Source organism: Aphelocoma coerulescens, chromosome 20, assembly GCF_041296385.1.
Source record: "Aphelocoma coerulescens isolate FSJ_1873_10779 chromosome 20, UR_Acoe_1.0, whole genome shotgun sequence".
In the NCBI taxonomy this organism is placed as follows: domain Eukaryota; kingdom Metazoa; phylum Chordata; class Aves; order Passeriformes; family Corvidae; genus Aphelocoma; species Aphelocoma coerulescens.
Genome location: NC_091033.1, coordinates 902628 through 918269, shown reverse-complemented (window position 1 = coordinate 918269; position 15642 = coordinate 902628). Strand labels below are relative to the sequence as shown.

General features: G+C 42.9%; 2 protein-coding genes across 9 annotated transcripts in view; both read left to right on the top strand.

Annotated features, from left to right (window-relative positions):
• The first annotated feature begins 3617 nt into the window (after positions 1–3617).
• Positions 3618–15642, top strand: part of CPNE1 (copine 1) — a 50486-nt gene continuing 38461 nt past the window's right edge. For 5 of the 8 annotated variants that reach the window (XM_069033968.1, XM_069033967.1, XM_069033965.1 and 2 more), the window contains exon 1: positions 6392–6474. The gene's annotated coding sequence lies outside the window, so the exon portion shown is untranslated. Of the gene's footprint in view, positions 3703–6391; positions 6475–10990; positions 11081–15642 lie in introns of those variants that run through there. The other 3 variants (XM_069033961.1, XM_069033960.1, XM_069033963.1) reach the window with 3 other exon arrangements.
• On the top strand, positions 6398–15485 carry RBM12 (RNA binding motif protein 12). Its single transcript, XM_069033959.1, has 2 exons — positions 6398–6474; positions 10938–15485. Exon 2 carries the CDS (start codon positions 10960–10962, stop codon positions 13597–13599), a length of 2640 nt encoding a protein of 879 aa, XP_068890060.1. The 5' UTR covers positions 6398–6474; positions 10938–10959; the 3' UTR covers positions 13600–15485.

Sequence of the window (15642 nt, the reverse complement as noted above, 5' to 3'; positions counted from 1 at the left end):
TTAAATGGAGGGCAGGGACAGGTGTCATCACAGTGGGGGTCTGCTACAGGCCATCTGACCGGGAAGATGAGCCAATGAGGGCCATCACAGGCAAATAGGAACGGCCTCATGTTTACAAGCCCTAGTTTTCTTGGGGGAATTCAATCACCCTGACATCTGCTGGGGGGAGAACCCAGCAGGACACAGGCAATCCTGGAGGTTCGTGGAATACACTGGTGTCAACTTCTTTCTCCAAGTATAGAGGAGACAATGAGAAGAGGTGCTATGCCACCTTATTCTCACCAACAAGGACAGGGCAGTGGGGAATGTGAAGCTCAAGGGCAGCCTGGGCTGCACTGACCATGAAATGGTGGAATTTTAGATCCTTGGGGCAATGACAAGGGTGAGAAGCAAGCTCACTGTGCTGGACTTCAGGAGAGCAGACTTTGGACTCATCAGGGATCTGCTTGATATAGTCCTATGGGATAATGCCCTGGAGGGAAGAGGAGACCAAGAAAGCTGGTTGAGATTCAAGGATCAGCTTTTCTGAACTCAGAAGCAATGCATCCCAACAAAGTCAGGCAGAAACACCAGGAGGCCTGTATGGAACTGACAGAGGAAGTGGCTAAGTGCAATTAATCACTTTGAGAAGTTGTGGCAGTCTGGTGAAGTTTTCATTGACTGGAAAATATCCCCGATTTTTAAAAAGGGAAATATGGAAGCCTTTGGGAACTACACCTGCCTCACTGACTGGCTGGAGATTCTCCCTCTGCTGTGAGATCAGTCATGGGCCAGTTTCCAGTCAAATTGTTTCTGCTAACATGTATGCTCTGTGCTTTGAAATGGTACAGTTTCCCAACGCTGAGTCCCAAAAAGCTGGCCTGAGACCTCTTCTCTACTACTGACAGCTTTGATGAAATTTCAGGCGGGTGATTAAGGTCCTGCACTGGAAGGAAGGAAGAAAATGCCAGTTTTTAAAATGGACAATATGAGTGGCTGAGAGAAATGATCCCTCTGACAGCTGATGCTCCTCTGATCTGTCCAAATCACGGTCACAAAAAAAGGTAGGTACAAGATGTAAGAGCAAAGCTCATACTAATGAACAATCAGAGTGGGCTTGTGCTGAGTAGGCATAGTAAAACCAACAAAGTGTTTGATTCTAAGAGTAACTACACAGGACCATTAAGTCACATCATATCTGACTGACAGGTTTTAAGCAGAGATTGGGATGAGGAATGAAGAGAGTATTTCTGGGAGGCTCTGTGAGGATTATTTCTGTTGAACAGTTTTCTAAATGATCTGGAAACAATTAAGAGTTGTGGTTGACATGTAGTTATTGGAAAGGAAAATACAAAGTAGTATGAATCATTTAGCAAACTGAGTTCATTCATCCAAACCACAGATGAAGGAATAAGATCAGAGGCTGTATTTATGGAATGGTATCTTTAGGGTCTGGAGAAGCAAAGAACCTTGGATTTGGGGTAATGCTTCAAGACTAATGGTGCAGCAAAAGTATATTGCAAGGAGGAAAACATACTTATTTCAAATGTGGAATTGGCACAGTGGATGTGGGTTACCTCAAGCTTTACTTTAAAATGTCCTGTGTAAAGTTTCTTCCCCTAGTTGCATACCTAACACCTTTTTTCAGTTTTGGTTTAGGTAAAGGAGACACATAAATTAGTGTGCTCCCAATGCTTTCCTAGTATCTAATAAAGGCAAATCCCATTCCTTCCTAAAGCTGTTTTTCTCTGCCTGCCTTCCCCTACATGCATGTTACAGGGAAAACACTGGACACAGTTACATGATCCCTTGTCCTTTAACCCTCTGTCTATCTATGTTTTGCTTTCCATAGATACTTTCCTCCTGCTGTTGGTAACTAACTGCATCAGGCTGCTGACTTGTCTTTGGTACCCTTGGTCCCTTGGCATGCTCCTAATGCTACTAATAGTAGTACTAATACTAGTCCAGGATTTTGTTCCCTTTCATCCACTCTACAAGCAATCTGCTTCTTAGTCTTGAGTGAACTAGACATTCTTTTCCCAGGAAAATTTGGGTATGGCTGAGAAGGCAGTTGGAGACTTGTTGGTGTAGTATGTCATGGGGATCTGTTCTAGACTTTGCTCCAAGCTGAAGCAAAGACCAGAACACTTCAGATGCAAGGATGTGCTGGTTTGCAGAAGCTGTCCAGGACACTGGGATTTGCTCTTTAGAGTGCCTTCATGGAGTCTATACAGACACAGTCTAGAGGCCCACTGAGGATTATGGAGCTTGGTCCTGGTTTTTTTTTGATGGTCTACACAGTAAGCCTCACAAGTCTCTTCACCATACTTTATTTGAGCAACAAAAAGTAATGTGGTGACTCATCAAATTGCACAAAAGCTGAAAAGTCTTATTTTTCCTCTGATCTGGGGTGTTCCAGCACTGTACTTTTGTTATCCTACGCTGTCTCCTCACTGCAGGGTGGTTGGTGCAGCTTGGGAAGTGCTATGGTGTCACAGAGTGAATCCCTGGGCTACAGATGCTCCTGCTACCCCTGGCATGTCTTAGGCAACCAGCTCTCCAGGGAAGCTGGCAAGCCTGGCTATTAATGCCTCTGGTGACTTCAATCACATGCTTTTCTGGCTGAGTCGGGGCGCATGGTGACAGCCAACCCTGCCTATTGTCACTAGTGCTATAGAAAGGTGAATTACTGGATACTGCCCACAGCAATCAAAAAGAGGTGTGTAACTAGATGGCACACCTGCCAAGACAAAAAGGAGATATTAGCTTGGCAGAACTGGTATTTTCAGGCCATCTATTATCATAAATACCAAACAGAATACAAAAACTGAAAAACTGAGGTTAATAGGGAGAAGATGAGCAAGCGTAGGCTGTTGCCTGGGAGGGGATGAGAGTAGTAAAGTAGAATTTGGGAGTAGAAAGAGGGGATATACAGGAAAACAAATGAGGGAGTGGAGATTATTATGCTGCTGTATAGTATAATATATCTGGATCTCTCTGCCTCAGGAGAGCACAACCATGAGAGTTTGTTGGTTTTCACCCCTTAACAGAAACCGGGGTCAAAGTTAACTGAATTGTTGAACTCCAAAATTTGCTGCAAAAGTGTTTGCAAAGGGAGGCAATGATTTATTTTTATCCGTTTCTTGCAGAGGACTACACCGAATTTTTTCCACTGGAAATGGCTAGTGCTACTGTGCCTGTGTCTGCTGAAGTGCAGTGGCGGAGAACCCAGAAGGGTCTGGGGATCTCTCAGCTCAGGGCACTGCCTGGTTATGGGTGCTGTCTTCAGTCAAGCCAAGGACAAACATAGCACGGGGCATCGGCCCCCGGGAGTCTTTCATTTTAGTTCTGCAACCTGGTCGTAAGTCAAGAAGTTAGAAACAGCCGCCCTCAGGGTTCTTTTCTTCGTGCGAAGGTCAATGCTCTCCTCCAGCACCGCCCCCTCAGCAGCAGCGCCCAGCGGCGCGCGCAGCACCCCGCAGACCGCGGGACGGCCCCAGGGCCCCTCCCCCCCCGCCCGGCGCACGCGTCGTCCGCCCGCGCGCGAGACCGCCCCCCTCGTGCAGCCCCGCCCGGCCAGCGCACCGCCCGGCCCCGCCCCCCCGGCGGCGCCGCATCGCGGCGGCCATTTTGTGCGGCTGCGGTCGGTGCGCGGGGCTCGGCGCGCCGCGGGCCCGGGCGGGGCGGCTCCGTTCTAACCCTTTTTCCCGTACAGATCCCTCGGTAAGAGCGCGGCGGCGCCCGGGCAGGCCGGGTCGCCTGCCCAGCCCCGCGCTGCGGGCCCGCGGCGCGGCCGGGAGAGGCGGGGAGGGAGGCCGGGCGGGCGCGTCCCCGCGCACAAAGGGCCGGGCCGGGCCGGGCCGGGCCGCGCTTCCCGCCTGCGGCCCCGGGGCGCCGAGCGGGGCCGCTCGCGGCTCGGGCCGGCCCCGGCCGCTCCCCCGACCCTGGCTCCCTCTCGCCGCCCGCGCGCGGCCGCCCGCGGAGCTGCGCGGGCAGGTGAGTCTGTGCGGGCCAAGCGCAGGCGCCGCGGGCCTGTCCGGCGGGGGCGGCCGAGTGACCTTGCGGCGGCATCGGGGCCCGAGCCGGGGCACGGGCCCCATGGCGGGGGCTGTGCCGGGGCCCGAGCCGGGGATTTGACGCGTCCGGAGCGGCGCCCGGCGGGCCGGATGCGGCGGGCAGCTGCGCGGTCCCGTTTCGGCGCTGGGCCCTGGCGGGTCTGGTCCCGGCTGCTCGATGGGACGGCTGCGCCTTGCCCGGCCCCAGGGGACGAAGCGAGGCAAACACTTCGCACTTTGCGGGGAGGAAGGTCCCCGGTGTCTGCGGCGCTACCACCGCTCGTCGAGGGTACCCTATAAAGACCAGCGAAGTTGCTGTTCAGTAAAGTAACTCTTTCTTCTACTAGTAAAAAAAAGAAGCCAAACAGCAACAAAATACCGCTCACCCCTCCTCCCCCCTCCCCCCCAGTCCAGATCTATAAACGAGAAAAAAACAACTTAAAGCCACTCTTCCCAGAAAAAAACCGAATCAGCGTTCAAATGGGTCCCGGAAATACAGAGTGTGTTTTCTTTCGAAAAAACTTCATGGCTCTGGTTTTAATCACACTTACCTGTTCTTCTTAGTGGTTTGCTTCCCCACCTTGATCTACTGGGGTTAGGGAGGCACATCGGCCGGTTTTTTCCTTGGTGGATTCCTCTGGTTTAATCGGTTGTTGCGTGTCCAGTGGATGCTGGGTCTTTCTGTACAGCTGACAGGGTGTTGTGGAGTTTCTCCGGAGAACTCCCAGAGGTGTGGTGTCAGCGTTATGTGGGAACACCTGTGCTCTGGCCGGTGCATGGCTAGTTAATGTGCTCTTGCGTGTTCCGTTGATTGGAAAGGATATTTTTACCAACACAGGGCATGGATGGTTTTCTTTGAAGTTGAGAGATCTGAGACTTGAAATGAAAAGTAGATGGTGTTTGGTGGAGAAGTTAAACACAGCAGAGTGGAGTTTGCACTTTTTCTGAATGCTGCCTGGTTTTGTTTGTGTTGTCTTAGTCCACTGCAAATCTTCAGCTTGTTTTCAGTGTTGTGAAGAGGAATGTATGCAACACCGTGGTTGCTATACTGGAAATCCATCTAATGAGTTGGGGTTTTCTTCTAAATGGGAGGTTCCTCATGCATGAAAGACTTTTCTGCTGCTTGAAGCAGGTGTGTTTTTGCATGAAACCGTTTTTCAGGTGATTACATTCCTTTCTTTCTTTGTAAACTGCTGCTTGACACTGCTATACATGGAAGTATATAGTTGAGTCCTTCTAATATAGGATTGCATGTTTCTCTTAAAGGTCTAATAAACAAAAGTCTTACTTTTCTAAATGCATTTGCCATTTTAATATAAGTCTATATAGCGTAGTTGTATCTTTCTCACTTGTAAGTCTGCCACTAATGTCCTGGAAGATGTGCGAATATCTATGTTTGTTTTAGTTCCCTCTGTTAGGGAGTTTATGAAGGGTTTGTTAGTACTTCTTGCTCTAAGTTTGCTTTGGTAATGATGCTTGTAACTGAAACCAGCTTGTTGGGGGTTGTGTGAGGAGGAGGCAGTTACCTGTTCTTAGTGAGATTCATTCCTCAATGGCTTTCCAGAGAGTCACAGTTTTAGTGTGAGGTGGTCTGCCAAGTAATGAAGGAGTAAAGGTTTTCCACCCCATCTTCGAATAGAAAATACGTGTTGCCGCTTAAAATGCTTGGGGTTTTTATTGAGTTGTAATCCTGGGAAGAAAATTTTTATAAAGGGATGAAAAAAACGGGCATTTGATGAGGATTTTGGGCAATGAAATGGCAGATCACAAATGAAAATAGAGTGTTTTATGCAAGTTCTTGCTGTGGGCTCTGTGGAGTTCACTGCCCTGGACATGCCTGTGAAATGTCATTTAGTGTCACCAGCTAGTGTGACTCTTGAAGAATTCTTCACCTGCAGCTCTAGGGCGGTTTTCTGAGGTATGGCTTACTTAAGTTGCTTTGTTTGACTAAGTAGATGCACAGTTGGAAGAAGGAATATCATTATTGATGGAGCAAGGGTTTGATAAAATTCAGGGCTTTCAAGTATTATCTCTTGTTCTTTGCCTTTGAAAGAGAGATTTGTTCACCTGTTGGTGATGGGAGAATTTGAAAGACTCTTTAAATGTTTTCTGGCTCTCTGTATATTCTTTGTGGAAGGCATATTTATGTCTTGAAACCATACAAAAGCTCTACAATGCAATTGCCAACAAGTCATATAGAGATAATGTAGAGAAAACGCACCCTTATGATTCTTGTATGATGCAGTGCCTTGTGGTGGTTGCAGGTTTGAAATTCTATGTATACAGTTCTTTGTGAACTGTTACTGCTGTTGTGTTGCCTGCATTGATTTTTGCCTCCATTTATTCTTTATTGCAGTCTAAAAGTTGGTTTTAATTGGTTGCCCACAGGATTGGCTTGGCTTCTGCTACTTGTTAAGAAAAAAAACATCTGTCTTTGCAGGTAAGAGCTTTTGAATTGAAGACTTCTTTATATGCGTATTGAGTATATCCTAAGAAACACTTGAAGTTTTTGGAATCTGTGAATTTGTCTCAAAAGACTTGGGTCAATTAATTTGTAGCTTGTCTACTCACCACTGGTGATGGTGGTTTTGGCAATGTTTTTCTTGTAAACAGAATTTTCTGCCAAAATAACGTTTTGTTGTTTCATCAGCATGTGGTAGTCTGGAACACTCTCTCAGTTATTTTGCACTGTTGGAAAATGCAGTTACTTTGCTGCAAACCACAGGTCTGAGTGTTTGTAACTGTTGGAGTGTAGAAGTATACATCAATTGGTTGTAATTAGGTTTTGCTGCACTTAAAGCAATCAGATAGTTTCAAATTGGCTCAAAGATAACTATAATGGGTTGATTTTAGCCTTAAAAAAGACAAAACTGTAGTTTGCAATTTTAACTTTTGCGAGACAGTCTTGTACTTAAAATTCCTACTCTGATATCAGTGTTTCCGCAGTTCTTAGTCTTCACTCAAGAATTGCCAAATATGTTTGTGTGTTTGTGTATCATGTGGGTACTGTACTTTAATGCTCCCCAGGGGCTAGGTTGAATCTTCTGAACTTTCCTATTGCAAAATCCATACATCTTAAAAAGCTGGTCTAGTGTGCTTATGAATTTATATCTATGACCCAAATTATTCTTACTTTACTGACTAGCATATTGATGAGAGAAGTAGTATTGTCCTCTTTTACACCTTTTTTTTTCAGTGTAACATCAACATTTTTAAAGATACTACTGTCAAGACATGTTAAGATTCATCAAATGAGTTGAATCAGGTTGAATCAGCAGCCTGTAATCTCCGGCTTTGATCGTGGCTTGCTAATGGGGATTGGTTGTCCATAGCATGCCCCTAGAATGTTGTCCTTCCACTAATATACCAAACACACAAAATGACAAGAAAACCCATTTTGGCCTTGAAGTACCTTTTTGTACCAGGAGAAAAGCAGGCAGCCTGAGAACATGTCTGACAGCCCAACAAAAAGCCTTCAGTGCCTGCTGAACTGGTGTGCAGCCTGTTTTGTGTCTGAAGTTAATGTTGCCTCTGCGTGTGTTTGTCTTTGCAAGTGAACAATGAAATATTTGAGCAGGCTTTGCATTTTCATTACTTGGAAAATTTGAGCAAGTGGGTTATTGTCTCCTAAGCGCATTTTGGAAAAAATGTGGTTTGTGAGTATTTAGAAATTTAAAATTTGGCCCTTTTCGTCCTTGAGATTTTTCTTTAAATCACAGAAGCGACACTACTACTTTGTCTGAGCACTGAAATTCTGGAAAAATGAAGCAGCTGTGTTATGTGTTGAGAAAATATTCTGTTGTCAAAAATATTTGATTAGTCAAGTCCTTAAAATTCTTTTTATTTGGACCATGTTACTGTCAGCTCTTGCTTAATATTAAGCAAGCATTTGCTTAATATTCTGTGTGGAATTAACTACACTGAAGTCATTGCAGATAGTTTTTCTAGTGACTATATGCCTAAGCAGCTCTTCAGATTTTTTTTGTCAATAGTGATTTAGGGGATCTGAATAGAGTACTTAGTAACGAGACTTCAAGGACTCCTTTGGCATTTGTTATGAAGTTCTGAATTTAATGCAAAATTGAAAGACTTGCATTATCCCAAAAGTTGTGTAAATGTTCAAATGCTTGAACTCTTTTGTGACTTTATCTTTTGGTTTGTCTTCTGGGCTGGATTCATGAAATAGTTTATAAATGCAGTTATCTAGCAGGTGTCAGTTCTGCTAAAGAATGTAAGGTGTTCCAAACCAGCAGACCTTGGTACAAACACCTTCCCAAATTGCCTTTGTTCAGCCAATGGCCATATCAGATTGTCATCCCTTTTGTATTAAGGAAATAGCTAAAAGTGGTGTCCCATTTAACATGAGAGACTTTAAATGTCTTTGACTTCTGACACATAAAAATTTCTGAAACTTTCTATGTATAATAGGTAGTAGAAGAAATCTAAACCTCCTGGCAAGATTTGCTTTTAGTAGTATGCCAGTTTTGAAAGTGTAGGTGCAAAGCCCAGGGATGCTTTTATACTGCTTTCTTGCCTCAGGATCATCTAATTCAAAAGCAATCCTGTAGCACAACATAGTAAACCTTGGGTTTACAATATTTTTTAATATAGCTTCTTTAAAGGAGGCAGAATTTTAATTTTAACTTGAATTTCAGAGATTGTCATCAATGCTAGACAAATTTAAAACAAAACTACAGAACAGTTGTAAAACACTGCTTTTTAAAACAGTGCAAAAAGTCTTAGATACGTTTTTATATGTTTAGATAGCATAGGTAGTCCTTACTTTGACCTGTTGTGGGTTTTTTTTTTCTCATGGGCAAGTTATTTTGTTGTTGGAAAATGATTGGGCAATGAATTTTATTTTCAGTTTAAATGTAATTCTACTATAAGAGATAAAGGCAAGGATATGCTTCTGTTACCTCACCATGGAGATGGGAAAGTTGCTTTCAAAAAAAGTTATCCCCGAAGCTTAGTATATATTCGCCTTTCTGTTGCTGTCTTCCCTTGGTGGAATAGGGGTTTTCTTAGTGATGTTTTTTCTTCTTTTTAAATCTTCTTATGTTTGCATTGCAAGTTCTAGTCTCTCTTTCAGGATGGTGCACTAAGGAATCCGATAATCATTCACAGTGACTAGAGCAGCAGAGTTGACTTGGTGTGGATGGGCTTGTTTGCTGTTTCCTTGAGGGAGAAAGGTCCTCCATGCTTTTCTGGTGCCGACTAGTTGTGGGGCAATGCCCTGTAATACCCCAGGATGTTGCTTGAGTTCATTGGTATGTTGAAGGGTTTAGCTCTGGTGTACTGGTCAACAGAACAAAATACTTAAGGACTCATTTTAGTAATCTGAAGTTCCATCATGCAAACAAAAGAATTGTTGCTTCTTCACCCCGTAGAAGAATTGTTCCTCTTGTTTCATTAAGTGCTGAATTCAGCCTTACCTGGTTAAATTGTGGCTTTACCTTGTCATTCAAGGCTTGTCTTCTCTAAAGTGTTTGGATGACCTGGACAAGCAGATGGAGTCAACTTACATATTTGACTGTATGCTGGGATATAGCTGAGTTGTTGGGAGATAGTTATTGATTGTAGTTGGTCAGGTCTTCGGTAATGGCCAGGAGTCTTCGATGCATGGCTTTGTGGTGTTGCGTTGAGGTGTCTGGTTGGACTTGATCTTTAAGGTCTTTTCCAGCCTAAACAGTTCTGTGATTCTGTGATCTGGTTCATATTTGTATGTGACTTATGGGAACCTTGGAGATCTTCCATACAGGTACTGAACTGGCTTGTGCTTAAGAAGTCAAGAAGTTTCAGAGATGAAGTGGTTCAGGTGAAGCATGTTGCTTTGGCTGATGGTTTAGGATGAGAGACTGGCTTCTGAACTGTTGAATTGTGCTAATATTATTAATGTGATGCTTTCAGCCTTTGCTGAAGGTTTGAATAAGTGATGAGTATCTAGTTTCCTCTTTGTCTTCAACTTCTGATACAACCTTAGACTTCTGAGGTCACAAGGTAATTGTCTAGATCTAGCTGTTCAGAATTACCTTAAGCATCTGCTAATGTCAGCTGCGGAGGTAAAATTCATTTACTTGTGTCTGAGACAGAAGGTGTCATGCTAGACAGAATATCTGCAACTATTAAAAAATACCTTGTTTTTGAAAATTGTAAGGGTCATATATCTAGCTAGATATGCATAGATGTTAATTTAGTTTAGGTGAGGTTTCTATTGTCACAAAATTCTGGGGCTAGTTTATAATAGAAAGCTTCAGGTCACCTGAACCTTTTGCCTTTGCTAGGAGAAAAACATCAGGTCAGGATAATACAGATGCTTCTTATCAGGACGTCTTGTGAGTCTCACAGTTGCTAGTTGTCCATAACGGGTTTTTGTTCATAACTCAACCCACTGTTACGTTTCTAGTTGTCTTCACCTGGCAAGAGGTAAAAATCCTTCCCCAAAGGAAAGGGAACTGTTTGTTTCCCATAGCTGTGCAGAATTTTTCAGTCACATTGTCACGTACAGTGGATACCGTATCAGCGTATAGTACATTAATTTTGTTTTGCATGGCTAAAATACTCCTTTTGCTTACATTCCATTAAATATTGAACTACTGATGTAATAGTTCTGATTTTTGATGTTCCTTTGTTTTTTTTTAACTGACACTTGTGGGTCTTAGTATAACAGCTATTTTGGAATTTTTAGTGCAAAATGTATACTGATTGTGTTAGTAAATGTTTAATACTTCAGTCTGTATGAAGTAAACAAACATTAATAAGGAACTTGGAATATAAACATGCTTAATCTTTTCAAGATGTTATTAGGTATATATAAACAAATATAGTAGATGGTGTCTGTAGGTAATTGCATGGTGTCACGAACAGTAGTCTGACATAGCCGTTGCCTTTTCTCATCTGCAGGTGTGTGTTGTTTCAGCGCAGCATGGCTGTGGTCATCCGCTTGCAAGGTCTCCCGATTGTGGCGGGGACCATGGACATTCGCCACTTCTTCTCTGGATTGACCATTCCTGATGGGGGCGTGCATATTGTAGGGGGTGAACTGGGTGAGGCTTTCATCGTTTTTGCCACTGATGAAGATGCAAGGCTTGGTATGATGCGCACAGGTGGTACAATTAAAGGGTCAAAAGTAACGTTGTTGCTGAGCAGTAAAACTGAAATGCAGAACATGATAGAACTCAGTCGTAGGCGTTTTGAAACTGCCAATCTAGATATGCCACCAGCAAATGCTAGCAGGTCGGGACCACCACCTAGTTCTGGAATGAGTGGAAGGGTTAACTTACCTACTACTGTACCTAACTTTAATAATCCTTCTCCTAGTGTAGTAACTGCTTCTACTACAGTGCATGAAAGCAATAAAAACATATCCACATTTTCTACTGCCAGTATGGGGGCTGCACCTCCAAATCTTGGGAGTACCTTTGGTAGTCCAACATTTAGCTCAACTATACCTAGCACAGCATCCCCAATGAACACAGTACCTCCTCCACCAATCCCTCCTATCCCAGCTATGCCATCTTTGCCACCAATGCCTTCTATTCCCCCTATACCTGTTCCACCTCCTGTACCCACACTGCCTCCTGTTCCTCCAGTTCCTCCAATACCCCCTGTGCCCCCTGTACCTCCAATGACGCCTCTGCCTCCCATATCAGGAATGCCTCCTATGAATCCTCCACCTGTAGCACCCTTACCCACTGGAATGAATGGGTCTGGAGCAGCAGTGAATATGAACAGCGGCTTGAATCCATTGTTTATTGGTCCCATGAATCCTGTAAATACTATCCAGATGAATTCTCAAGGTAGTGTCAAGCCAATTCCAATCAATCCAGATGATTTGTATGTCAGCGTTCATGGAATGCCCTTTACTGCAACAGAATCTGATGTGAAAGACTTTTTCCTTGGGCTCCGTGTGGATGCAATCCATATGCTGAAGGATCATGTAGGTCGAAATAATGGAAATGGACTAGTTAAGTTTTTTTCTCCTCAAGATACATTTGAAGCACTGAAGCGAAACAGAATGCTGATGATTCAGCGCTATGTGGAAGTTAGTCCTGCAACAGAGAGACAGTGGGTAGCTGCTGGAGGCCACATAACTTTCAAGCAAACCATGGGTCCCTCTGGGCAGGCACATCCTCCTCCCCAGGCTCATCCTAGGTCCAAATCCCCCAGTGGACAGAAAAGGTCACGGTCGAGATCTCCCCATGAGCATGGTTTTTGTGTTTATTTGAAAGGTCTTCCCTTTGAATCAGAGAACAAACATGTGATAGATTTTTTTAAAAAGCTGGATATAGTTGAGGACAGCATTTATATAGCTTATGGACCTAATGGGAAGGCAATTGGAGAGGGGTTTGTTGAGTTCAGGAATGAAGCTGATTATAAAGCAGCTTTGTGTCATCATAAGCAGTACATAGGGAATCGCTTCATTCAGGTTCATCCAATTACTAAAAAGGCAATGTTAGAAAAGATAGATATGATTCGTAAACGATTGCAGAACTTCAGTTACGACCAGAGAGAAATCCTACTGAATGCTGAGGGAGAACCAGGCTTGCCAAAATTGTGTGCACATATATCTAATATTCCATACAATATAACAAAAATGGAAATACTTCAGTTTCTAGAGGGACTGGCAGTAGAAGAAAACTCTGTACAAATTCTTGTTGATAATAATGGGCAAGGTTTAGGACAAGCACTGGTTCAGTTTAAAGCTGAAGATGATGCTCGTAAGGCAGAGCGTTTGCACCGTAAAAAACTGAATGGAAGAGATGTTAATTTGCGTTTGATAACTGTAGAAGAAATGAGAGATATTGAGAGAAACCCACCATCTCAAGGGAAAAAGATCCTGAAAATACCGATCCAGGGAAATGCGGCTGTACCAGGAGCACAGGGCCTTGGTGGGGATGAGCATGCCTTCTTGGGGGGAAATGCTAAAGAAGCAAATAATGGTCCTCCGTTCAATTTCCCTGGTAACTTCAGCGGGTCTGGCACGTTTGGTCCCCCTTTACCACCACCTGGAATAGGTGGCTTTCCTGATTCTAGACCAGGAATACCCACAGTTGCAGCTAGTGGTTTACCTGGTGCAAGTATTGAGGTACCAGGTTTTGCAGGTGGTCCTGCTAATTTGAGTGGACCAGCAGGTTTTGCAGGGGGTCCTCAGACGTTTGGTAATGGTCCTGGCAATTTAAGTGGGCCCCCTGCCTTTGGTGCTGGTCCTCCAGCAATTGCTAGTGGTCTTGGACATTTAAGTGGACCTCCAGGGTTTGGACCCGGACCAGGAAACATACATATTGGTGGACCCCCAGGTTTTGGAACAGGGTCTGGGAAGCCAGGGCCAACTGTCATTAAAGTGCAAAATATGCCCTTTACTGTTTCGGTGGATGAAATTTTGGATTTCTTTTATGGTTACCAAGTGATCCCTGGTTCAGTGTGCTTAAAATACAATGAAAAAGGCATGCCCACTGGAGAAGCAATGGTTGCATTTGAGTCTCGTGATGAAGCTATGGCAGCTGTTGTTGATTTAAATGACAGGCCTATAGGCTCCAGGAAAGTAAAACTTGTTTTAGGGTAGCTGTTCATCTGAAGTAGTTGTAGAATAGATATTCATAGTGCTGTGATAAATGCATCTGGATTGGTTTTTATAGTATTTCCAGGATAGAACCTGTGGATTGTTTAAATTGTAAAACAGATTGGTTTTGATAAGACAGAGCACTGCGTTAGCCATTACATGAGAAACACTTCAAGGAGAGAGGTGCGGTGGAGTTTCCTCGTACAAATATGCAGAGAAGCTGGACAGATTGTTACTCGTCATAAAAGTTTGGTAAACTCTTCTGGACACGGTGCTTATTGAGAAACTGAGATTGGTTTGACATAGTTTCGGATAAGGGAAATAGATGAAGTCAGTGAAGCTCTTCAGTGGTATTCTTGTAAGCCATTGTAAAATAGATAGCTATTTTTAGATTTGGTTAAAAGCTGGCTGAATTTGCTTTGTTCACAGGTCAAAGCTTTGTTTGAAGTCCTGATTTTATTCTGCAACTGAATGAATTCTCAGTGTACACAGATCAATTGTTTTGTGTATGTATCTTTACTTTTTCCAAAATTTTCACTGTATGAACAGTTGAATTATGCCCTTTGCTGATGTGTCTACCAAACTAATTCCTATGAGTATGAGCAGAATCGTTCTGTAAAATTCAAGCTGTTCTTTGTGGTATAACCTTTAGTTATTTATATATTGCAATTATAACTGTGCAGAATAAGACTTTTGCCACAAGTATAGCTAACCTCTAACATAAATCATATGAGTTTTATAGTACATTTAAAATGTTTGCAGTTGAAAATAATCATTATTGTTTAAGTAGCTTGATTTGTTAGGATTACACAAATCAGTTCAGAAGGATCTTTGGATCTAGTTGGATATTGGTGTTTCTCATGTCTCTTGAACTCCTCACATAGAGTCTCTGCTAAGAGAGCCAAAGTGGTGATTATTAGAAGATTGGAGTCCAGATAAAGTTTTAAATTAGGTTATGATGAAAGAAATGTGTATCTTCAGCAACTCTGTTGTGAATTACTGCTATGGGTGAATTCAGAGATAAAATTTATTTTCTCCAAAACTTGAAAATACTGAGTTTACTATATATTTTTGCAATAAAGTTGTGCTATTGTATTCAAAGTCTGTAAAGAGTTGCCATTTTTTTTGTTGTGCAGTGAAACCTTCCATGGAAAAACAGAGAAATGGAAAGGAAGTAATTACACAAGTGAAAAGTAGAATTTTTTTGTTTCATCCTTGCTTGGCTTATGATAAATTTTAAGACTTGGGCATTGCCTGAAAAAAAGCCTGCTATTCCCTGCAAATCATTGTACTTAAACATAGTAAACTTCAAACTGTTTTTGGTTTTTTTTGACAAAGAAGAACAGTGCCTTTTGGTGTTGCATACCATGGAACACTGAAGTGTATGGGCAGGCAAAATTGAGAGGTGCAAGTGGCAACAGTTTTATTCATGTAGTGTGTAGGAGAGATTTGCAAACCTGTGCAGCGCTGCGTCCCGAGAGGATTTCACAGTACAGGAATCGGTGGAAGGATTGTATAAAGGTGTACTTCAATAAAGAGGCGGTTGCATTACACAGATGCTTCTGTAATTCATTAGCATAATTTTGTTTCGACAGGTTACTAGGTGGTCCCAACTTTGGAAAAGTCATGTGATTTGTATATACTGTTTAAAATTAAGCCTCCTGTTAATAAAACTGTCTGTCTCTGAAGCTTCATGTTACGCGTTTCAACAGTCTTTGGGAGTAATGTTTCAACAGCAGATCTTTGTTTCTTTCCTTTTTTTCCCGAAAGTCTGAAAGTACTTTTCCTGATGTCAGAAAGATGTGTGATTAGGAGTCAAGTCAGTTTATTTTAAAATTTTGCTCTTTGTTTTTTAAGCAACTTTTATTAAAGTTTCATACTATATTGGAGTTTTTTGGGTGCTTGTTTCTTCATGTTTCACATTAGAATAAAATTACTGAAAAGGAAAACTTGGCTTCATTGTTCACAGAATTGATTTAAGATATTAGTGTATGTTGACTCACCAAAACTGGTGATAACTGTTTTTTCAAGTTCAAATGAATCACA

Coding starts and splice junctions, on each gene's coding strand:
- RBM12 (XM_069033959.1), top strand. CDS start 10,960: ATGGCTGTGGTCATCCGCTTGCAAGGTCTCCCGATTGTGGCGGGGACC.